The 25,931-nt window shown below is 34.2% G+C and overlaps 1 protein-coding gene across 1 annotated transcript in view; it reads left to right on the top strand.

Moving 5' to 3' along the window:
• Positions 1-25,562, top strand: part of LOC131944649 (phospholipid-transporting ATPase ABCA1) — a 32,569-nt gene extending 7,007 nt beyond the window's left edge. The window contains exons 2-26 of the mRNA XM_059305450.1: positions 932-1,265; positions 2,453-2,677; positions 3,050-3,306; positions 3,890-4,127; positions 4,854-5,027; positions 5,501-5,679; positions 5,938-6,063; positions 7,600-7,717; positions 8,396-8,550; positions 8,778-8,933; positions 10,191-10,401; positions 10,883-11,132; positions 11,554-11,642; positions 12,402-12,733; positions 14,279-14,437; positions 15,159-15,374; positions 16,313-16,601; positions 17,765-17,989; positions 19,249-19,420; positions 20,128-20,255; positions 21,118-21,332; positions 21,995-22,182; positions 22,499-22,669; positions 23,124-23,328; positions 24,608-25,562. Of these exons, the coding sequence (XP_059161433.1) occupies positions 953-1,265; positions 2,453-2,677; positions 3,050-3,306; positions 3,890-4,127; positions 4,854-5,027; positions 5,501-5,679; positions 5,938-6,063; positions 7,600-7,717; positions 8,396-8,550; positions 8,778-8,933; positions 10,191-10,401; positions 10,883-11,132; positions 11,554-11,642; positions 12,402-12,733; positions 14,279-14,437; positions 15,159-15,374; positions 16,313-16,601; positions 17,765-17,989; positions 19,249-19,420; positions 20,128-20,255; positions 21,118-21,332; positions 21,995-22,182; positions 22,499-22,669; positions 23,124-23,328; positions 24,608-24,829 (5,013 nt within the window). The 5' untranslated portion in view covers positions 932-952 and the 3' untranslated portion in view covers positions 24,830-25,562. The remainder of the gene's footprint in view (positions 1-931; positions 1,266-2,452; positions 2,678-3,049; positions 3,307-3,889; positions 4,128-4,853; positions 5,028-5,500; positions 5,680-5,937; positions 6,064-7,599; positions 7,718-8,395; positions 8,551-8,777; positions 8,934-10,190; positions 10,402-10,882; positions 11,133-11,553; positions 11,643-12,401; positions 12,734-14,278; positions 14,438-15,158; positions 15,375-16,312; positions 16,602-17,764; positions 17,990-19,248; positions 19,421-20,127; positions 20,256-21,117; positions 21,333-21,994; positions 22,183-22,498; positions 22,670-23,123; positions 23,329-24,607) is intronic.
• The last annotated feature ends 369 nt before the right edge of the window (positions 25,563-25,931 follow it).

The following is a 25,931-nucleotide window of genomic DNA, read 5'->3' as shown; positions in this document are numbered from 1 at the left end:
TATTGCAGTAAATATAACTAACAAATTAAATCTTACTACTAGAACTAGACTTTAGTATACAAATGAAGTATACTAAACCTAGTTATTTTTTGTTATTCTTGTTATTCTTTTACTACTAGAAATCAACATGTAATTACAATATTTCTTAGGTAAACCATATGCTAACCTTCTTATAAATGTGTAAATATCTTTTTTTGAGTACATTTCGATAATTAATTGTTCAAATAATATTTATGTCACTCCACATCGAAAATCTGCCATTTCCTAGAAATCCTAAAAAAATGACCATGTGCCCTGACGGTAATTGTAAACATCGATCTAATACAAAGACAATATGATTAAAATTGTATAACTAGAAGTTAAACGCATTTGCCTGACTATTGAAGATGCCAATCAAAAATATTTGGCGTTGAAAACTTGAAAAATAAGGTAAAACAAAGGGAAATCAAGAACATGTATGAGAACTGTACAGAATAATTGTAAACTACCGATACAGCAAGTAATTGAAAACTGCGCCACACCAGAAATTTTCCCTCCAACTACCGGCAACTCAGGAGAGATAATACTATTAATTACATCCAGAGGCGTAGCGAAGGGGGGGGTTGCGGACCGCGCCGGGTGACACCAAGGCAAAAAATAGTAAAATATATAGAGAAAAACTTGAGGGAGGGGTGCAAATTGAAAGTTTGAGGGGTGGGGGGGGGGGGGGGGGGGGCTCAAATAGAAAATTTGGGTGCTACGCCTCTGGGGGGGTGACATCATTAAGTGCCGCACTGGATGAAACCCGACCTCGCTACCCCACTGATTACATCTACCATTTTTAAAATTCATAGTAAATTAAAAATAATACAGGCACTTAATTAAAGTGGTACTTATAAGTACCGTCAGTAGATGAAGGGTTAATATTCTTTCTTTTTGTTTTGTACTTCAGATTCAGTGAACGGTGACAGCAATGTTTTTTACCCAAGTGTCTTTGCTAATATGGAAAAACTTCACTTTGCAAAAGAGAAGTCTGTGCATGACATTTGGGGAGATTCTACTACCCTCTGTATTTACAATTATTCTTTTAATTTTGAAGAAATCATCTACTTTAACCTATTTTGATACTGAAACTTTCAATGCTCAGCCTCTGTTCTGGCACAATCCGCCATCAGTAATAGGTTATGTTCCTGAAAACTCTGCAACCAAGGAAGTAACTGAATGGATTATTAATACTCAGAAGCAATATTACTTATTATTCGGACAAAAAAATGCAACTGCATCAAGTAAGTTAACAAGTAATTTTGATGGAATATTTTTGTTAACAATAATTGTATGATTGTAAATTACATCTATTGGCAGTGTAATTGTGTAATTCTAAGGCCATAAATTTGTCAAGGTACACTAAGCTTTTTATTCTATATTTAGCTACAGAAAAATACAATACAGAAAGAAAAAAATAAACTTTATCTACTGTCCGTAATAAATACAATTTCTTAAAATTTATATGAGCATTGTTGGATTAATGGGTACCTAACTCACGGTAGTAAAGGTGGCTGGGCATAGTGCTAACCACACTATCTCTTCATAATCATATGCCGAGGTCACAGAACTAAGAGAACTCTACTTCACTTGCCCTATAGATCGTCAGGTTTGAAAGAGAAAACTAACAACTTTTAATCAGGCACCAGCTAGTGGCCACAAAGAATTTAAGATGTTATATATCTAATTTTCTATTCTAATAAGAAATTAATGAAGTCAATTAGGATGGTCTTTAACAAAAGTGGAGATAACAGGAATAATCAGTTGTGATCACTGTATCAGTAAGTGGCTGAGACAGAATGTGATTATTGATGTTGTTATATCTGAAAGCTACCCACAGACAATAAAAAGGGGCAGATTATGTTTATTGTGTGAAGATCACAAGATGCTGATAGCCTTTAAAGCTTTTTCATCCATGGTCGGATGTTAGAGCATTCTACAGCTATCCCTAAACTCTAGTTAAGATCAGGGGCTTGACTGAACGTGGCGGAGTCCTTGCTGCTCTGTTGAATATCTGACTACTGAAGAAAAATAACAGTGACTGGCCACACTATCCCTTTATATGCAGAAGACTGAAAAAGGTGAACTCTTCTTCATCTGCCCAATATTTCCCAGGGTTATTTTTCATTGTATTTAATAAATGAAACTTTGAAAATAAAATAATTATTAGATTCAAGCTTTTAAAAGGCATTTAAAAATAAAAAAATAAAACAAATTTTATGATGTTGAAGTGTTGGCAGCTCATAAATCTCTAACACATTTTTAGCAACCAATGCTTTTACTAGGGTATTAAAAAAAGCTTCTTTTTTTTTTTTTTTTTAAATATTAGTTTTAGTGCATCACAATCAGATCATTTTGTTTATTTTAGATATATTAATGAAAAAATCTGTAATGTATTCTTTTAAAGCACACAATTTATTTTTCTCCACAGCTTCCAAAGGCTTTGAAACAATTCATTCGGCTTTAAACTATTATACTATCACAGATAAGCCTATGAATCTTATTATAGAGTTTGTTGGCCTTGATGTATCAACTAAATTGCTACCCAACAACGTTACAGTAATATTACACCCTTACAGAAAAGCTTTGAATTCCTGGACCACAGATCGAGTACATATGTTAGAGTTTCAAATAAATTCTAGGTCTTTTATTCAATGTAAGTTCAGTGATTTGGCTTCTTACTAAAAAAAACACTGTTGCTATTAAATTTAAGTTCTTATTTGTTTTAAATCTCTGTGAATCAGTGATTTGAAATACTCTTTATTTTTTGTTATTAAAATATATTATAAAACTGGTCAACTAGCACCATTATAATCAAGCTCTTTCTTTTTCAGTATCATTTTCTAAAATCTAAAACATTAATAATTAGAATTTTAATCATTACACATAAGTTGTTTGAATGCATTTTCAAATCAGCTTTTGTTGAAAACTCATTAGTTATGTCATTTCCATAAAATGTATTTTATTATAAATACACTCATTTTAAACGTTTATGTCTATTTGTTGAGATTTTATTTATTTTTTTCAGTTGACCAGGATTTCGCCTTTACTCAATCTCTGGTGAACAAAGCCATTTTGGCCCATTGGTTAAAAAGCAGCAACAAAAGCAAGGATTTAGCCAATTTTGAACTGTTGGCAAAGCGCTTTCCATTGGCCCAACACTATGTCGACGGAATGTATATGACAATTAAATTACAGCTGAGCCTCTTTATGGTGCTTGGGTTTATGATGAATGTTTTTGTCTACACCAAAAATATCGTTAGTGAAAAAGAACTGAAGATTAAGGTGAGCTATTTGGACTATAATTTTTTTATAAATATGTTAAATAAAGATATATAACTGTACAACAGAAATTCAACACACTATAACTTTTTGAACTTAGCTTTTAAAAAATGAAAAATATGTTCTAACAATGACATATAAAAAAAGTTACACTTTTGTAACTGATAGAGTAGAGTTCACCTGTTTCTGTGACCTCAGCAAATGAATGTATGGATACTACTAGGCACCCTTCAGATTTGATGGTCTCAGTGTTACACTAGAGACATGAGTCTGGAAACTTAACTTGAGACATTCAGATTATCATTTGTGCACTATGCTTCACACAATTGTCAATTTTAACTTATAAAACTATTTTCAAGCTATTAATTTTTCAAAAAAAAAAATATTACTGATATTATTATGCCATATTAGAAAAAACCTTCAGAAGTAGAAATCAGTCTATCACTCTCACTTCAAACCTATGCAGTTTATACATATACATTTATATATATATATATATATATATATATATATATATATATATATATATATATATAATACAATTTAATCGATTATTATCAACCATTAACTTATTTGCCATCAATAGGAAACAATGAAATTAATGGGGATGAAGCTGACAGCTTTTTGGTTATCGTGGTTCATCACCTACTTAATATGCATAGTCCCAGCTATAGTTTTCTACACAATAGCATTAGGTGTTGATTTAACAGGGAAAGGCCCTATTCTAAAGTACAGTGATCCTTTAGTTGTTTTTACGTTGCTTATATCGTACGGGCTAGCGCTCATCTCATTCTCCTTTATGGTCACTTGTTTGGTGCAGAAAGGTGTGTGAAGCGTATGTTTTTTAAGTTACAGATTTTGTTGTTATTACTAGAGGATGTTGGCATTTAAGTTCGTATATTGAAAAAACAATTTGTCTGTTATAGTTTTCAAATTTTTTTTAACCATGATGTTGTTTTTTAATCATGACTGAATATTTGAACTTCTCAATGTAATAATATTTATTCACTTTGTAAAAAAGTATATTTATTTTGTAATTTATTTTTCACAGTTGCAGTATTTAAAAAAATTGTTTTGATTGTTCTCTTTGATTTTTAATGTTTTATTGTTCTCTTTGATTTTTAATGTTTTAATAAATGTTATTAAATATAGAATATAAAATCTTTAGATTAATTATTTGTATAAAACACTACTTTTATATATAATTTATGGTTATAGTCCTATATTTAAGCCAACAAATGCATAGTATCATTCTACGAGTTAAATTAAGATTCAGGTTTATAAAATAGAAGCTTGAAAAAGTCAAACCGTAAATTAAGTTTGTTTCATTTTCTTCAATTTAATGAAGTGTTTGAAAGGAACACTGTTACATAAGTCACATTTATCCATGTATAATATAATTTATATGTATATAAAATATATATTTAAGTTAACCTGTGTTATGAATGGATTTTAACAAAGTTGAGTGTTACAATGTTTAAAATAATTTCTGGAAGTTTTCTTAGCAATGATTTACTTGCCATTTATTTTTATCCTATGAATAATTTCAGGAAGTGATGGCGCAATAATAGCTGGTTTACTTTTCCTTGCGGAGTATGTCCCATATGAGATCATAAGTCAGAAATACTACACCTTTACCAATGTAGTGAAGTTCACATCGTGTCTACTATTCAACATTGCTCTAGGTTTGTCCAACTACAACATAGCTCGGAGAGAAGCTAGAGGTTTGTAACCTAAAGCATACACCGTTTGACTTTTATAGTAAAGGCCTGTCTTTGCTGTTTAAATGGTTCTTTTTTTGTATTATTTTGTGTGTAGGCTTTCCAATAGTTTTAAGTCCTCTAAGTTAGATTTTGTAGATATTTTGTTCATCACTTGAGTTCCAGCATCTGTTAGTGTTACTATAAAGTTTACTGTTTCAGATAGCTTACTAATTATGGTCAGTGTTAGTTTAAACATAGTGAAACCAGCTTAAAATAATCATCATCATCTTTTCTTTTCCTGTTAGTGCCCAAGACATGAGGCAGATGAATTAAGAGTTCATCTGTTTCAGGGTCCTCGGCATGTGTAGGGATAGTGTGATCAGTTCTATGCCCAGCCGCCTTTATTAGTTAGGCCTTTCTGATTTCTGTTACAAGTATTGAAAAAAAAAAACATTATTTTACAAGTGTGAAAATTATTTTTATTAATTTTTCAGAGGAGGGAATTCAGTGGAATAATTTTGACAAACCAATTGCGAACGATGACTTCACTGTGAAGGACAGCATTTTGATGCTGCTCATTGATACACTGATGCACCTTATTTTGACCTGGTATTTGGATAATGTCTTTCCTGGTGACTACGGAGTGCCTAAACCTGTCCACTTTTTTCTAACGGTACCGTATTCTTGTTAATTTTACTTAAACGTAAGTTAATTACAAGTATTTATATTTTAAACTTTATTATTGATTTCTCATTCTTGCCGAAAAATGTTTAAGGAGAATTTTTGTTAAATTAAAAATTAGAAAAAAATTTTTTTATACTTTTTCAAAACTTTGTTAGTATGTAGGCCATATTATTTTACTTCAAAATATAATGATGTAAAATGTAATTATTTGATGATAAGGTCTCTAAACAGTATTTTTCCTATGTAGAAGTCCTACTGGTGTAAAAACCATGACCCAACTAGTTATCAAAGTGAGGAACAAACTACTGACCCCAAATATTTTGAGAAAGAACCTGACAAGAATATTGGAATTCGCATTGTCAACCTGCGAAAAGTAAGAAGCATTTTTTTTATTAAGTAGTAAACAGACATATCTATAGTTTTTCTAGTCCTTGAGTTGGGTCAGTCATTAATTTTTAGAATAATACAGAATATAAGCAATCTTTTGTGTATTGTGTGTTCTACTTTTAAAATGTTGTATGTTATTCCTATTTCTTTTCAACAATGTTTTTTCATTGGACTTTTTTGCACACACTAATGTAACTCATGAAGTTTTGTTTTTTATCCCAATTTCTTTTGTAACTCTGTTCAAGGTTTTTTCAAACTTGTAAAAACAGCAAGTGCTTCCAAACTTCACTAGTGTTGTCAACTTAACTATCTTTTGTTTTATCATAATTATTTTTTCTGATGCAATCAACTTGTTTTGTAATCACATGCTTTAAAGAAATTTAGACTAATTAATAAAACTCATCTTATTAAAGTACAGTTTATGTAAATTATTGCTTCAATGTTTCTATACATTTACCTGCAAGTTATATTGAAGCTTTGAGTTTGTTGGTTTTATTACTCTGACTCTAGCCTAAACCATGACCCTAACCCCCAAACTTGACCATCTCTAATCCTAACTCAGTCCTAGCCCAAATCTTGGTCCTACCCCCCAAACTTGACTATCTTTAATCCTAACACAGTTCTAGCCCAAACCTTGACCCTAACCCCCCAAACTTGACCATCTCTAATCCTAACACAGTCCTAGCCCAAACCTTGACCCTAACCCCCCAAACTTGACTATCTCTAATCCTAACACAATTCTAGCCCAAACCTTGACCCTAACCCACAAACTTGACTATCTTTAATCCTAACACAGTCCTAGCCCAAACCTTGACCCTAACCCCCAAACTTGACTATCTTTAATCCTAACACAGTCCTAGCACAAATCTTGGTCCTAACCCCCAAACTTGACCATCTCTAATCCTAACACAGCCCTAGCCCAAACCATGACCCTAACCCCTAAACTTGACCATCTCTAATCCTAACACAGCCCTAGCACAAATCTTGACCCTAACCCCCAAACTTGACTATCTTTAATCCTAACACAGTCCTAGCCCAAACCATGACCCTAACCCCTAAACTTGACCATCTCTAATCCTAACACAGCCCTAGCACAAATCTTGACCCTAACCCCCCAAACTTGACTATCTTTAATCCTAACACAGTCCTAGCCCAAACCATGACCCTAACCCCCCAAACTTGACCATCTCTAATCCTAACACAGTCCTAGCCCAAACCATGACCCTAACCCCCAAACTTGACTATCTTTAATCCTAACACAGCCCTAGCCCAAATCTTGGTCCTAATCCCCCAAAACTTGACTATCTTTAATCCTAACACAGCCCTAGCCCAAACCTTGACCCTAACCCCCAAACTTGACTATCTTTAATCCTAACACAGCCCTAGCCCAAATCTTGGTCCTAACCACCCAAACTTGACTATCTTTAATCCTAACACAGAAGGTAAAAAAAACCAAAAAACATTGATATAGTTCCATATTGTATGTTTTCTCAGTTTTATAATTATTTTTCACTGTAATCAGGAGTTTGGTAACAAGGTGTCAGTGGCTGATGTAAATCTGAATATCTTTGAGGGCCAGATAACAGTGCTCCTTGGGCATAATGGTGCTGGAAAAACAACCACCATGTCCATCTTAACAGGTAGGTGAAAATGTTATTTTAGCTCATGTGTTAGACTTTATCCCTGCCCTCATCCCCACCATTTTGCCTTTGTCTCCCTCACCTTTTACCTGCCTCCCCCCCCCCCCCCCATCCCCTAACACTATGTTCCTTTTCAAAAGTGAAAGTTAAATGGAGCAAGTAAAGAAGATTAACCTGTTTCTGTGACTTCTGCAAATGAAGGGATAGTGTGATCAGCACTATGCCCAGCCGCCTTTACTTTCCCTAACATGAGCTAGATACCCATTAGAGCTGGGTGGACTTAAGAACCTTCTTCTGACTTGAACCAGAATTTGAACTTGAAACTTTGGGTTACCAATCTAGTGTTCTTCTTCAACTGCTAGGCCACGCCCCCCTCCATTGTCCCATGACACTAGCACTGCATGAACATGTTCAGTATGCCATTGGGTCATGTCACAGGTCCAAACTATCTGAAGTTTTTTTGACTTAACGATGTTCAGCACATTCTTAAAATTGATGCATCTTTTGTTAACCTCATTTGGTACATGATCTATGTATGAAATCTTAGCAGTTTGTTCTTCATATGTGTTGTATAATGCTTAAAAAAACTAAACAAATGGATACTATTCATCAGTAGATATAAAATTTGTTCTTTGTATATGTTGTAGAATGCTAAATGCACTTTGGCACTTTTAACAGGATTGATGCCACCAACTAAAGGCACTGCATTTATCAATGGATTTGACATTTGTAAAAACATTGGTGCTGTCAGGCAAAGCTTAGGCTTGTGCCCGCAACATGATATTCTCTTTGATGCGTTAACTTGCAAAGAACACCTCTGGTTCTTTACAAAAGTAAGTCAGTGATTTATTTTTTTGTTTGATGTATTTAGAATTGAAACGTTTTATCCAATCCAACATTTTGTGAATTATTTTTAAGATATTTTGAATTGATAACTTTTTTTAGTTCAACATTTTAGTTAATAAATACTTGTTTTGATACGCCGCCATCTAGTTGTTTTATTTTCTGCTTATCAGCAATTCATAATTTGTGAATTCAATACTTGTTTTGATATGTTTAGATGAAAGGTTACAAATCTGCTGATCTGAAGAAGGAAATGAAAGAGATGTTGAGAGATTTGGGGCTGGAGCACAAACAGAATGCAGTTGTGAACAGTTTGTCTGGTGGACAGAAGAGATGTCTGTCAGTCGCCATAGCTCTCATGGGGGGATCTAAAGTAAGTGGCAAGGCTTTCTCTGTCAGTGGCCACAGCTCTCATGGGGGTTCTAAAGTAAGTGGCAAGGCTTTCTTTATCAGTGGCCATAGCTCTCATGGGGGGATCTAAAGTAAGTGGCAAGGCTTTCTCTATCAGTGGCCATAGCTCTCATGGGGGGATCTAAAGTAAGTGGCAAGGCTCATCTTTATGAGTGGCCATAGCTCTCATGGGGGGATCTAAATTAAGAGGCAAGGCTTTCTCTATTAGTGGCAAGCCTTTCTTTTTCAGTGGCAAAGTTTTCTTTATCAGTGGCCATAGCTCTCATGGGGGGATCTAAAGTAAGTGGTTAGGCTTTCTCTATCAGTGGCCACAGCTCTCATGGGGGGATCTAAAGTAAGTGGCAAGGCTTTCTTTATCAGTGGCCACAGCTCTCATGGGGGGATCTAAATTAAGTGGTTCGGCTTTCTCTATCAGTGGCCACAGCTCTCATGGGGGGATCTAAAGTAAGTGGCAAGGCTTTATCTATCAGTGGCAAGGATTTCTCTGTCTGTGTCAAGGATTTCTCTCAAGTCTTTATCTATCAATGGCATTTCTTTCTCTATCAGTGACCACAGTTCTCATGGGGGATCTAAAGTAAGTTGCAAGGATTTCTTTATCAGTGGCAAGCCTTTCTCTTTCAGTGGCAAGGTTTTCTCTCAGTGGTACGGCTTTCTCTATCAGCTGCAAGACTTTCTCTATCAGCTGTAAGGCTTTCTCTATCAGCTGCAAGACTTTCTCTATCAGCTGTAAGGCTTTCTCTATCAGCTGTAAGGCTTTCTCTATCAGCTGTAAGGCTTTCTCTATCAGCTGCAAAACTTTCTCTATCAGCTGCAAGACTTTCTCTATCAGCTGTAAGGCTTTCTCTATCAGCTGTAAGGCTTTCTCTATCAGCTGTAAGGCTTTCTCTATCAGCTGTAAGGCTTTCTCTATCAGCTGCAAAACTTTCTCTATCAGCTGCAAGACTTTCTCTATCAGCTGTAAGGCTTTCTCTATCAGCTGCAAGACTTTCTCTACCATTGCCGTAGCTCTCATGGGAGGTTACAAATGAAAGAGTCTTTATCCCTAATGGAAAACTAAGTTGTCAAGTAAACAATAACATCCCACACTCAAGCTTCTATTGGTGGCAGGACTACCAAAATCAGAGAAAAAGAAACTCTGCCTCACAGTAGCCATTACCCTTCCCTCTAGTTATTGTACATAAATCAAAGCAACAAGGTTTATTTTAAAGTAATTATGTAGATTGTCTTCCTGGATGAGCCATCATCTGGCATGGACCCATCAACGCGGCGCCGCATGTGGGACGTGGTACAGAACAACCGCGCTGGCCGAACAATCATCCTGAGTACCCACTACATGGATGAAGCGGATTCCCTGGGCGACCGCATTGCTATAATGGCAAGGGGTAGCGTCCAGTGCTGTGGGACATCAATGTTTCTGAAGAAACTTTATGGTTAGTAGATAGCAGCATACTTTGACATGTATATAAATATATGTGTATGTGTATATAGTGAAACCTCAAGGTATGAGTGCTCGCATGTTAAATTAATCAAACCTCAAGCAAGTTAATTTATCAAAACTCCATTAATCCGTTTCAGTCCCCAAAATGACTCCCCAGTTGTTTTTGTTCCTTTTTTTTTAGTAAGAAAAATATTGTTTAATAACAATGTAAGAATGCAAAGAAATAAACGTCTTTCTCCACTGATCCGTGGCAATTTTGCTCTCTAATTTCATTTTGTTTATTTCATATGCCACTTTTTCTTGTCACTACACATCTCCCATAGGAGCATATTTTAACTTAATCACATCCTAAAGTCTAGATAAAGATGAATAAACCAAGTCGGTATCCCATTACACCCCCGAACAAAATATTCCAGACTTGAATGAATGTTGTATCAAATACAAAACCGTTATATTTTTTTTTATCACCACAGGTACAGGATACCATCTGGTTATTGTGAAGGGAGCTAACTGCGACATTGACTTGCTCACCCAGGAGATTGTCTCACACATCCCCCTTGCTGTGGTGGAGTCTGTCGTCAGTATGGAAATCTCCTACCTCCTCCCTGAAACAGAGTGTGAAAATTTTCCGCAGTTGTTCAGAAGTTTGAACGCCAAGAAAAAAATGCTGAATATTATGAGCTTTGGAACCTCAGCCACAACAATGGAAGAGGTTTTTCTTAAGTAAGTCTACTTCTCTAAAAATGAAATTTATTTTTGATTTATTGAATCTGTTTTTGAATGGTACTTCTGTATCTTACTCATTTGTAAAAGTTTTCAAATAACAAAAAAGTGTTCCATGTCACTTTGTTCTTTTTTTGCAAAGCATATCTCTGTTTAAGTAATGCAACAATATGTGTCTTCTCACTTAGTTTACATTTAGTACCAACCCTTACAAACTTTTCAGGTCTGATGAGATTGGTATGTCTACTCAACTGTTTTGTATGTGTCTATATGTGTCTTCTCACTTAGTTTATATCAGTCCCAACTCTCACATACTTTTCAGGTCTGATGAGATTGGTATGTCTCGTCAACTGTTTTGTATGTCTATATATGTGTCTTCTTACTTAGTTTATATCAGTCCCAACTCTTACATACTTTTCAGGTCAGAAGAAGAGTCTGATGTAATGGCTGTAGAATCAGCAAAGATGAGTTTTGTTGGAAATACACTAGGGGACAAGACAAATGTTTTAGGTATTTAATTCAAATATGTAGTTAGTTTTTTTTCTTCCGTTTTTTTTTTCTTTGCTGCATCTAAAAACAAAACAAAATAAAAGCATTTTTTTTTTCTGGTTTCACTACTTTAACCTATTACCAACTGTGCAGCCTAACCCTAACAATAGAATCTTAATCTTGACACATACTGCATTGATAAACTGTTGCTCTTAGTACTTTAGTACCATTTTCAGGTTTATTCTTTCTTTATAGAAAGGTATTTGGCCTAGTAATATCACATGTCACACTTAGTCAGTTTGCATTTATAGCAATTATAATCTCACTCTTAGCTTTATAAAAATTATTATTCGAATAAAATGGTTGAATTTTAATTTGAAAACTGGCTTGTAGTTTAAGTGACATCATGGATTTTTTTTGATGATTTTTACCTCCCCCACCCCTCTGTCACACATGAACATAGAAAGTCACACCTGAGCCTACAACAACCCTGCTCAGTTTTCTTAAAACATCAATTTTGTTTTGTTTTTCTAAAATCTTGACTGTGCTTGGTTAACTTAGAGTATTTTAATCAATTTATATTATTAAAATTTAATAAAATATTTTTTCTAAAACAAAATTTTCTAACATTACTTTTTACATTGCAAAAGTGTGACATCCCACCATCTGACCCCCACCCCCTCATCACACATTGTCACAATATTACGGAATGTGACGTTTGTTATGGATGACCCCCCCCCCCTAAGAACATTAATAATATAGGCTGTCCAATTGTTCCAGACTTCAATTCAGGATTCACTTTGAACAGCGGCATCACCCTCTTAATACAACAGTTTAAGGCTTTGGTTATCAAACGTTTCATGGTGGCAAAGAAACAGCGCATTTCCACTCTGCTGAGCTACACTATTCCCTCCATGCTCGTCTTGCTCTTCTACGTGACAGACAAAGCTTTTGGCTTCAGCAAGAAAATAGACCCTTTGCTGATGCTGGACATCAAGATGTATGGCAATGGCATCGTGGTGCCAGTGACCAGTGACAAGCAGACTGAGCACTTTAAGGAAGAGTATAAGACGCTAACCGGGACTGCGATTGTGAAGGATATCACAGAAACCGTGAGTGTGATAGTTAATGGATGGTTGTTAAAATTCTTCTGCTACATTTGGTTGAGTTGGTTCCATTGCCACGCTGTTCTATAGCTTGGCGAAGATATTTAAATCTAATTCATTATAATTAAGCCACTCTATTCAAATACATGTTTAAGTCTATAATTGGCTTTGTTTGTTTGTCAAGTAACTCAATACCTTCTGGGAAACCACTCAGTTTTGATATTTATATTGTTTTTAGATATGAATGTCTTCAGTTTTATTATCTTTTTTAACTAAAATTTGTTTTTTATTGGTCTAATAGTTTATACATTTCTCCAATACTTATTATACTTTCTAAAGTGTACTCTGACAGGCTTTGATGCTCATTGTTCTTTCATAAATTTCAGTCATATTATTCTGAAACATTGTCCAAGTCACATTCTTATGATATACAACTACTTTATTGTAATGCATGTTTAAGTCACTTCGTTCTATAGCATGTCTATGTCTGTTTATTTAATTCATACCCTAATTACTCCATTCTATCATTTTTCTAATTCACTTTATCCTAATCCTTTGCATATCTTTGATTGATTATTTAATTCAAACCCAAGTTACCTTATTCTATAATTTTTCTAATTCACTTTTTTCTAATGGACTTACTTTACTCTCGTACACTTTATTATTTATGCAATTTATGTATCACCATCTTTTCCCTTTTGTGCCCAAGACAATTTTGACCACTTCTCTCAAAATCTTTTTTTTTTACAATTGTGCATGTGGATCAAGACGACTTAATCTTCTTACTCCTTGTGAGGCATAGGGCCTCAACTATAACCTTTCTTGGTGGCTATTGATTTTGCAGTCTCCCAAGTCATCCTAGCTTCCTTTATTTTGTCAAGAAGACTCCGCTTTCAAGTCTGTCTTGGGCCCTCTCTTTTACCTTCCTGCTGGGTTCCACTCAAGCGTGTCACATCAAGACCCGATGTTCAATTAAATGTTTTTTTAAATAGATTAAAGATTCCCAATTAAAGCACACATTTTTAGCGCTATTATACACATATGGTTCGCATCTATATTTTGCGTTATTCTTTATGGTGAAGATGTGCAGCTATTCGTTTCTTTTAAAATTTAAATAGTATTTTTTAACAAGCTTTTTTATATGCACTAATACAAAGAAAAAAATAAAATTTCTTTAATTAAAGATGATAATAATGCACCTGTATTTAAATAACTATAATGACAGGTATGGTTGTTATATGATTTAATTAATACCTTTACTAAAGTTGACATTGTGATCCAAGTGTTTCTATGTTGTTATTTAAATAGTGTTGCATTAATGTATTCTATACTTAAAGACATTCATTTTTTTTTTTTTTGCATATATAAAAGCTTTTTACCACAGATTTTTTTTTATTTTCAACAAATTTTTATTAATTATTTAGGTCTAAAACAAATATTTTTTTAAGGTTTTACATTGTTTTGATTTTTTAGGACTTGAAAATTTCCTTGATTTTTACATATCTATTCATTTTAATTATTACTGGTCTTTAATTGATTTTAAATTTCTAGGGTAATAGCTTAGATTCTTTTTTGTTAACATCTCGCTACCAAGTGGGACCAGTCGGATTTGATCATCGCTATATCCTGGGTGCTGAGTTTGTTTTCAACAGAACACTTAGAGCGATTGCTTTATACAATGGACAGCCATTCCACTCCTTGTTTGTTTCAGTAAGTTCTATCAAATAAAGAAGTTAATCCCCATACTTATTTGTACACATTCTTAATATAGGATACTATGTATGGAAATCATTAGAGTCTAATTTTGATTCACTGCTTGCTTTTTAAGTATTAAGTGTTTTATAATATTATATATTTTATATTGCTACTTTTTTTTTTAATACAATGGTTTCACAGAAAACAAAAATAAGCATTTAGAAAAAGAGTAACTGACTTTTTTTTCATAAAATTATGCAGTGAAATCTTAAGTGTTTTTTACAACTAATATATTTAGCTCCACATGTTAAATGAAGCAGAGTGGTCAGTTGTTTTTAAGAATACTAATTCAATAGTCTCAAGTCCAGATCAGGAGTTAGAGTCTGTAGGACATCCCTGATGCCACCCATCATATATTTATATTAGAGAAAGTAAAGTCGACTGAGCATAGTACAGACCACACTATCTTTTCATATGCCAAAGTCACAGAAACAGGTGAACTCTACTTCATTTTCCATATTGACCCCCAGGTGTGAAAGTGTAACTTCTTTACTTAAAATTATTAAACACTTGAGTCTATAATATCTGGACCAGTTTTTTTTTTTTTTTTAATTAAAAAGTAGTTTGGCCTTTTTAAAAAATCTAAATATTTATGTTTGTCACCACCTTTGATAAAATTCTGGCATCAATTCCTTAAACGCACCTTGAACTAAGAAATGACATATCTTCTCTACAGATAGACTTGATATTTAAAGCGGTAATCAAGCAGAGATTAGGCCCATCCTACCACATCACCATGGGATTGTTGCCACTAGAAAAACTGGGGGAGGTCGACCTGCAGCAGGTCGTGTTTGATCATGCACGCTCGGGGTTCTTTGTTGGCATGTTTATTGGCATAGGGATGACGCTGTTTTCATCCATAACAATACATTACGTTTTGAGGGAGAAAAAAGTAAGTGTCTTTTATACAGTTGAAGTATCCCCTATTAAGTAATGGCAGTAGAATATGTAGGCCTATACTATGTGTATATACATATATATTAAAAAAAAAAAAAAAAAATATATATATATATATATATATATATATATATATATATATATATATATATATACTTCTAAAACCCAATTTATTTATTTAATATCAAATATGTTTTTAGTAAACCCTATGTATTTTAGCATTCAATTTATTTACACTGATTGATTGTGAAATTATTTGTCGCAGTTATTTTTTGGTTTAGCTAGAGGCTGTTGTAATTTGTTGGATTATCAAAAAAACAGTGAAGACTTTTTTCACTTTCTGTTCTTCTCTGGGTTGCTGGTTAAAAAAAATGTTTAAATCAAATAGCTACATAATACAAAATGCTTGAAAGGCATCTATAGTATAAGAATGTAAAAAATTTGTGACAAAAATGCTTATTGTAAGACATCATTTCAGTTTAAGAATACAAAATTACATATTTTTTTTAATCGAATGCCACATAAACAAAATGCTTGTAAGAAGTCTTTACAGTTTCAAATAGCCTCGTATACAAAATGTATGTGAGACATCTTTTCAGTTAAAGAAAACAAAATAAAAAATTATTTGAATCAAATAGCCACATAAAAAAACCTTGTAAAATAGCTGCATATACAAAATGTGCGTAAGACATCTTTTCAGTAAAGAATACAATATAAAAAACAATTTTAATCAAAAAACATTCTTGAATTGAAAAAATGCTTCTGTTTTCTTCTTCTTTTTTGTTCTTAATTCTAGTGTTGGAAAGGATTCCCTCCAACACAATTAAGTAGTATGTGTCAACTTGTTATGCGGGCATTGACTCCAATTTCAGGGTGCTTTTCTTTTTGGGTTAATGCTTCATTCAAATGTATACATATTGTTTACTTTACCAGAGCGGTGTGAAACACATGCAGTCCATATTTGGTGTGAGTACTCTAATCTACTGGCTGTCCATCCTGTTCTGGGATGCTGTGAGCTTCATCGTCCCCACCATGTTGCTGTTGGTCACCTTCTTTATCCTGAGCATCAAATCCTTCCTGGACGAAGGCAACTGGGTGCTGGTGGTTGTGGTCATTGGCACCTATGTGTGGGCTATACTGCCATGCATTTACACATTTCATTTCTGCTTTAAAACCCCATCAGCGGGACTGGCTACTACAATTATTTTAAACCTATTCACTGGTAGGACTGTGGTTTTTTTTTGTTTTGTTGTTTTTTTTTTTTGTTTGAGTTGCAATTTTTGTTCATCTGCTGGGTTTTTTTTAAAATTTAATTTAATTAGTTTTTATGTTTTTGAATTACTTTTCTTTATTTTAAAATCTCCGTTCTGGCATAACAGTTGTAATTGTTATTTTTTTTTTTTTTTTTTTTTTTTTTTTTTTTTTTTAGTTTTTAAAATAATTTTTTTTTTGCTATTACTGTGAGATATTTAAAACACTGAGTTATTTTTCATTGAGAATGATAACATGATATTGTCAATTGTTTTAAATTATAAAATAATTTACTAATAAAATTTGAGCTATTCTTGGATAGTTATTCCCAAAAAATGCTCTTTTTGTGTATTATGATAAATACTTATTTCAAATACAAATTCAACTATTAGAAATTTAAAACTTTAGAGATATTAATAGAAACATATTTTAAAAATATTTCTAGTTTGTGCCACACACTAATTTCAAATACAAAGTCAGCTGTTAATTCTCAGAAATTAAAATTATAAAAAATTAATTGAAAACCTTACTTACAATTAATAACACACTTATTTTAACATTTGCAGAAAACTTAAGAGGAATGCCTGGATATTTATTCCCAAAACAATTCTAATAAGTAACATATACTTATTTTAAATACTACGTATGCCAGTTTGAAAATTCATTTTCTTATTCCCAAAACATTTATATTATGTGGCACATACTTATTTTAAAAACTGATGATGCTAGTTTGAAAACCTTGCTTTTACATAGCACATACATATTTGACATACAAGTATTTTAAACACAAGACACATATGATGCATGCAACCTTGAACCAGCAGATATAAATCTGTAACATGTAATTCAGAAGTTACGTATGATAACGTTCATAATCCAGAAGTGATATGTATGATAACATTCATAATCCAGAAGTGATATGTATGATAACATTCATAATCCAGAAGTGATATGTATGTTAATGTTCATAATCCAGAAGTGATATGTATGATAACGTTCATAATCCAGAAGTGATATGTATGATAACGTTCATAATCCAGAAGTGATATGAATGATAACGTTCATAATCCAGAAGTTATATGTATGATAAAGTTCGTAATCCAGAAGTGATGAGTATGATAACATTCCTTTCAGTTCTTCTGAGTGACATTCTTGTGTTTGAATTTGCCAAGCCCACATCTCAGCATAAAGAGATTGGTGAGACCTTGAACTATGTGTTCACTGTATTGTTCCCTGGATTCAACCTGTCCCAGTGCTTCGGCTTCATACTGACCAGATACATCTCTGTGAAAGAGTGCTATGCTTTTCGCATGGACTGTAACAATGGGATCTCTTCCATATGCTGTATGGATCACCCAGGTGATCATCAGGATTTATGCACATATTGTTATGGTGTAACTCTTGTGGGTGTCCCGGGGGTTCCCCGAGTGTAATAGGTGTCCTTTCTGTAATGGGTGTCCTTGTCGTTTCCCAGGTGTAATGGATGTTCTTGTAGTTCCCCAGGTGTAATGGATGTTCTTGTAGTTCCCCAGGTGTAATGGATGTTCTTGTAGTTCCCCAGGTGTAATGGATGTTCTTGTAGTTCCCCATGTGTAATGGATGTTCTTGTAGTTCCCCAGGTGTAATGGATGTTCTTGTAGTTCCCCAGGTGTAATGGATGTTCTTGTAGTTCCCCAGGTGTAATGGATGTTCTTGTAGTTCCCCAGGTGTAATGGATGTTCTTGTAGTTCCCCAGGTGTAATGGATGTTCTTGTAGTTCCCCAGGTGTAATGGATGTTCTTTTAGTTCCCCAGGTGTAATGGATGTTCTTGTAGTTCCCCAGGTGTAATGGATGTTCTTGTAGTTCCCCAGGTGTAATGGATGTTCTTGTAGTTCCCCAGGTGTAATGGATGTTCTTGTAGTTCCCCAGGTGTAATGGATGTTCTTGTAGTTCCCCAGGTGTAATGGATGTTCTTGTAGTTCCCCAGGTGTAATGGATGTTCTTGTAGTTCCCCAGGTGTAATGGATGTTCTTTTAGTTCCCCAGGTGTAATGGATGTTCTTGTAGTTCCCCAGGTGTAATGGATGTTCTTGTAGTTCCCCAGGTGTAATGGATGTTCTTGTAGTTCCCCAGGTGTAATGGATGTTCTTGTAGTTCCCCAGGTGTAATGGATGTTCTTGTAGTTCCCCAGGTGTAATGGATGTTCTTGTGGTTCCCATCTTTAAATGGTGTATTTGTGGTTCCCATCTTTAAATGGTGTATTTGTGGTCCCCAGCTTTAAATGGTGTATGTGTGGTCCCCATCTTTAAATGGTGTATTTGTGGTCCCCATCTTTAAATGATATATTTGTGGATCCCAGCTTTAAATGGTGTATTTGTGGTTCCCATCTTTAAATGGTGTATTTGTGGTCCCCATCTTTAAATGGTGTATTTGTGGTCCCCATCTTTAAATGGTGTATTTGTTGTTCCCATCTTTAAATGGTGTATTTGTGGTTCTGCAGCTGTTTTGGATGTCCTCGTGGTTCTTTAGCTGTGATAGGTCCACCACTGATTTAGGTTGTTAACAGGGGAGGTAAAGCATATAGGAGTTAACATTAATACAACTTTTGTGTTTCTAAATTATTTTTTTTCCATCTCCAGAACTTTGCTACTCCTCTATACCAGACAGTAAATGTATCATTCGGTTGAAAACCTATTTGGATTTTGATAACAAAAAGGGTATAGGGAGGTACTTGGCCTTCATGGTCTTACAAGGGATATTCTTCAGCTTGCTGGTGCTAGCTATTGAATTTGATATTAAGGGGAAGTTGGCGTAAGTTGAGTTTTTTTTTTATTTTTTATTTATTTAGAAGGCTGTAATTTAATATTAAAGGGGAAGTTGGTGTAAGTTGAGTTTTTTTATTTTTTATTTATTTAGAAGGCTGTAATTTAATATTAAAGGGAAGTTGGTGTAATTGAGTTTTTTATTTTTTTATTTAGAAAGCTGTAATTTAGTAATAAAAAATGATCGTGCATCTGCTAATCTAAGCTGAGTAATATGGGACAGCGTGGCGGAATATAGAGAGCTTGACTGCTAACTTGGAATTCTCGAGTTTGAATCCAGGTTCAAGTCAGTAGAAAGCTCCAGAGTCCATCTAGCTCCAATGGGTACCTAACTGATGTTAGGGAAAGCAAAAGCAGCTGGGCACATTGTTGACTACATTAACCCATCATATCATGAGGTCTTTGAAACAGATGAACTCTACTTCATTTGAAGCATGGGGGAAAAAATGTTGATGATGGAGAAAAAAGTTGAGTCTAAGAAAAGTTTGTGTTCAAACATCGAAAAATTGCCAAGCCTCAAGTAACTAATGTAGAAATAAATTTTTTGTTGATAATTGTAATGTCGGGGATAATTTCTTGTAACATAATTATATAACTGATCAATATGTTGTGCATCATGAGAAATAAAATAATGCTGTGAAGTGTTAAGATAATTGCAAAATCGCCATAGCAATGAATTATTGTCCATGTCCCCAGTAAATGGTGTAAAAATAAAAGAGCACTTGATTTAAAGAAAACTCTAAGCATGGGTGATGATGAGGATGATGTAGTGGCAGAGAAAAAGAGAATCTTGACCACACCTTTAGAGGAACTTTATAAAACAGGTGACATTTTTTTACCTTTTCTAATTAAACAAATAAATCAAAAGGTATAAGTTGGTTGATGGTAAAAATTATCCAATAATCTCACAAAATAAAATAGATCTTAGTATTTATAATTTTAACTCTTCAGTTATATTCACGCTGACAACTTGGTTATGTTTCCAGCAAGTCCATTCTCCATTTTTTACTATCTGTATTTTCCTGTTATGCATGTTTGTTGCAAGCTTTTAATAACACAACCTAATTTGAATACAGTTTGAGGTTTGTGTTGAATGCTAGCTTCTAGGCCAGGTGAACTGAACTATAATAAATGAATGGCACCCAATTAATATCAACAAAATATTAAAACAAACTAAACAGTTAGCTAGAATAATAATCATCACTGCCTGGGTGGTGAAGCCCATCTTTGTGGTTTCCTCTTCAAGGTCCCATCTCCAGGTGTTACTTGGTCGACCTCTTTTGCGCTTTCTTTTCAGTGTTTGCCTGGTGATATTGGTAGGTGGTCTGCGCAGCTTGTGTGCCCTATCTAAAACATCTTCTTTCCCTCATTTTAAACATTAATCTACCATCTACTCTAAAATGTATGATTGGACGGACTGGTCTAGCGGTAGAGAGCTGGACTGCTAACCTGTAAGTCTTGAGTTCGAACCCGGGTTCAAGTCAGTAGACTGTCCCTGAGTCCACCCAACTCTGATGGGTACCTAACTCACGTTAGGGAAAGTAAAAGCGGCTGGACATAGTGCTGACCACACTATCTCTTCATATGCCGAGGTCACAGAAACAAGTGAACTCTACTTCACTTGCCCCATAGACCGTCAGGTTTGAAAGTGAAACTTTACTTATTTTTAATGCTTACATCTTTCAGACTCTTTGATCCTGTACAACCTGTGCAAGAAATACGATGGTTTCCCAGCGGTCAAACATATCAGTGTGGGCGTGCCAGAGAAGGAGTGTTTTGGTCTGCTGGGACAGAGTGGGGCGGGGAAGACAACCACATTTAAAATGCTGACTGGGGAGACGTCTGTCACTGAGGGGAATGCTTATTTGAAAGGATACGATGTACAGTCTAGTCTGCGCTCAGTAAGGAAGATACATTTTTCATTAGACTTAATAAATAGGTCCACTATATTTTTTTTCATCCTTATGTAAAAGTTTTATATAGTTTTATCAGTCATTTTATAGAATTTTTATAGTACTGTTTGTATCTTTATGAAGGCTAGAACTCTACATCACACTCTACCACTGACCCCAGGTGTAACACTTTCATTTACACAGTTGTGAAATCTCCATTTACACAGTTGTAATATTTCCATTTACACAGTTGTAATATTTCCATTTATACAGATGTAATAATTTAACTTACACAAAGTTAATATTTCTTTTACCACAGATGTCAATTTTTACTTATGTATATGCAATACCTTTAGTTACGCAGAACAGATGTAATATTTCCACTTACCAAAGATGTTATATTTTTGCTTACCAGATGAAATACTTTCAATAGCGCAGATGTAAAATCTCCACTTACCACAGAATTAATATTTTCACTAACAAGATGTAATATTACCACTACCACAGATGTTATTTTTCTGCTTACACAGATGTAATATTATCACTTACCACAGATGTAATATTCCCACTTACACAGATGTAATATTACTGCACACCACAGATTTTTCCACTCACACAGATGTAATATTTCTACTCACACAGATGTTACATTAGCACTTACTCTCCTATAGGTACAACGTGAGATTGGATACTGCCCGCAGTCTGATGCACTTATTGAAGAACTGACCGCCGTGGAAACCCTGACGATGTATGCTAGGCTGAGAGGCATACCTGAGGGCAACATCCCTGATGTGGTGAGCAACTTGATTGAGATGGTCACGCTAGAGCCACATGCTAATAAAATCTGTGGATCCTACAGGTACTAGTTTGTCTCTTATAGCCTCTTCTATACCATACTTTATTATCTGTCAACATTCTGTGTAAACTTATCTAGTAATAAACTCTGTAATTTTCTCTGGTTCTTTTGTTAGCTTATCTGGCAACATACTTTCTAAAATTATCCTGTGACATATTCTGTTAACTTATTAACAAACTCTGTAATTTTTCTGGCCGCTTCCTCAGTAAGCTTATCTGGCAACATACTTTCTATCTTTATCTGGCAATATATCCTGTAAATGTATCTGGCAGTGAGGTACTGTGTAACCTTATTTAGCATCAACTCATGTTGTCCACAGTGGTGGTAACAAAAGAAAGCTCAGTCTGGCAATGGCTTTAGTGGGAGATCCACCATTTATCTTTCTGGATGAGCCATCCACTGGGATGGATCCCAAATCCAGGCGTCAGATGTGGAATGTTCTCACCAAAATTAGAGACTGTGGACGAACTTTGGTTCTCTCATCACACAGGTAATGCTAGTAGAATTAGTTAATAATTTAAGTGACACTTGAAAGCTTATCCAAAATATACAAGATACAGGCTGTTCTTAGCTTGAGTATGTATTCAACCTAGTTCTAATAGAGTGGCGTGCATCATGTAAAAATAAAGTAGTGCCCTTTCAAATCTTACAATTGAAGTAGAGTTTCAGTGACAACAGTTTTTGAAGGGATAGTGTGGTCAGCACTATGCCCGGCAGTCCTCACTTTCCCTAATGTGAGTCACGTACCTATCAGAGCTGGATAAAAGTAAAGTTCCCTTTTCAAATCTGACGGTCTATAAGGCAAGTGAAGTAGAGTTCTCTTGTTTCTGTGCAGCTGAGCGCTCTATCACCTTACCACTCCATACTGCGAGCTTAGTTAAACACATTAAAACTCTACATCTTTTTTCAGCACATTTTTTTATGGATTCACTTGTATTTTCTAGCATGGAAGAGTGTGATGCGGTCTGCACTAGGCTAGCCATAATGTTGCAGGGAAGATTCACTTGCATTGGGAGCCCTCAGCATTTGAAAAACAAATATGGCCAAGGATATACATTGATTATCAAGATGGGGACACTGCCCAATGGATTCACAGCAAAGACAGAGCCTGTTGTGGAATATATTCAGAGATTTGCTGCAGACACTACTGTAAGTTTTTTTTTTTTTTATTAAAGTCACCAAATCAGAGTATCATCAATGTCTGCATAAGGAGTTTGCATGGTCAAGTCAGTTAAGCTCATGGTGGCTAAACCAAAAAGTCCAGAGATCAAACCCCTGTGCAGATGAGGCTTAATAGGTAGAGAGAGCAACACATCTAGGAAAGAAAACTCTAAAATCAAATAACTGCTGCCTTGATTGGACAAAGGTTATGGAAGTAAATCCAAAGAGAAAAGCAGGCTGAAATGAAAGTCATCTGTCTACATGGCTCATAACAGATTGACTAGTAATACCTTTGTGCTGAGGAAATCTTGTTCATCATTACAATTAAGAATAAAGAGGAAGAAGAATAACTGTATATGAAAGTATTAGATGGTCAGCAGTCATAGCATTCAAGAAGTTTTTTATTTTAGATAATATGGGATTTAAAACTGATTATATTTATATACATTTGACTTTTGAAAATATATTATGTTTTATTAAATCTGTTGCACTGGCAGAGAAATTCAGTTACCATTTGGACTACATACATTTGCAATATGTTATTGTACTTCATTTAAATATTTTTTCATATACTTTGATCAAGTTGATGACATCCTGGGATATCTTATTTATTTGATGACCTTTGTGTTATGTAATTTTAGGTATTTGATGACCACTGTGTTATATAACTTCAGATATTTGATGACCTCTGTGTTATATAATTTCAGATATATGATGACCTTTGTGTTATATAATTTCAGATATAGGATGACCTCTGTGTTATATAATTTCAGATATATGATGACCTCTGTGTTATATAATTTTAGATATTTGATGACCTCTGTGTTATATAATTTCAGATATATGATGACCTCTGTGTTATATAATTTCAGGTATTTGATGACCTCTGTGTTATATAATTTCAGGTATTTGATGTCCTTGGGTTATGTAATTTCAGGTATTGATTACCTTGGGTTATGTAATTTCAGGTATTTGTTGACCTAAGGGTTATGTAATTTCAGGTATTAGATGACCATCTGTGTTAAGTAATTTTTGGTATTTGCTGACCACTGCATTATTTAATTTCAGGTATTTGCTGACAACTGCGTTATGTAATTTCAGGTATTTGTTAACCATCTGTGTTATGTAGTTTCAGGTATTTGCTGACAACTGCGTTATGTAATTTCAGGTATTGGTTAACCACTGTGTTATGTAATTTCAGGTATTTGCTGACCTCTGTGTCATGTAATTTCAGGTATTTGTTAACCACTGCGTTATGTACTTTCAGGTGTTTGATGACCACCTGGGCTACATCCACCTGCAAGTGTCAGACACCAACATCGAAGTGGCCGATGTCTTCCAGATCATGGAGGACTGTAAGAAGAACTTGAACGTTGAAGACTACTCTGTCCACGAGACTACATTGGAACAAATTTTCCTGACCTTCGCCAAGCTACAGAAGTTGGAAGATGAAGTTAAGATGGGAATGTGCATGGATGTTTTCCTTTAGGATGGGGCATGTGCATGGATGTTTTTCTTTTGCATGGGATAGGATGGGGATTTGCATGAGTGTTTTTCTTTGAGGCTTTTTTTTTGGCATGGTTTTGTTGTGTGTAGTTTTACTCTTTTCCAGAGGCCATTAATATTTAACTAGTTGTTTTGGCACTGTCTATGAAACATTTGTAAATGAAAGATCTGTTGTTTAGTAAATGGCAGGGGTGAAATATTTATAAAAGTGGGGCCCATTGTTTAGTAGCATTAAACTTTTGTTAAATATGTTAAGTATGTTTGTGGTTATAGTATGAAACATTTGTAAAGAGAAGCCCATTGTTTAGTTTGAAAATAGCATGAAATAGTAAAGGGGGCCCATTGTTTAGTCTGAAATCATAGTATGAAATAGTAAAAGGGCTCATTGTTTATTATGGGTGGGGCCGTAGCACTAAACATTTGGGTTTTTTTTTTACTCCTGTGTTTGTAACATACAATTTTTATAACTGAGGCTCAATGTTTTGTTGTCCATTTTTGTCTTTGGTTATCATGTTTGTTTTATTTATTTTAAATTTAATAAAAATATTACTTTATTTTTAAATGATGATGTGAAACTTTAACTATTTACAGTTGTTTTTTTTTATGTGGATAAGTTTGTAGTTTGGACTAAATGAAAAATTTATTCTGATTTTCATTTTAGAGTTATAGATATTGTCATATTCTGTTAAATAACATTTATACAGTATGCTTGTATATTTTAACATTACATATTTGAGTTTTTTGAAAAATCTAGTGTTATCTCTAAGAAATTGTAGTAAAAGATTTCATGAATTTTGTCTTATGCATTAAATATCTTTATGTTAAAGGTATTTACTTTGAATTAATTATAAACAGTTGCATAATTAGTAAAGCAGAAATCCATCTAAAACACTATTATAATGTTGATCTGTGTATCATCTTTGGTGCATTAATATTACATTAATTAAATTAACTAATTATTATCAGCCTTTTATTTCAATTTTTTTTCCAGACTAGTTTACTAGTAAACAGTCTATTTTCTCAATGAGAAATCATTCATAAAATATTCATTTGATCTGTCTAGTTATAATTGCAGTTATAGCAAC

The sequence above is a fragment of the Physella acuta genome, unplaced genomic scaffold, assembly GCF_028476545.2.
Source record: "Physella acuta isolate Inbredline_101_S28 unplaced genomic scaffold, ASM2847654v3 ptg000007l, whole genome shotgun sequence".
In the NCBI taxonomy this organism is placed as follows: Eukaryota; Metazoa; Mollusca; class Gastropoda; family Physidae; genus Physella; species Physella acuta.
This window is presented reverse-complemented; position numbering and strand designations above follow the sequence as displayed.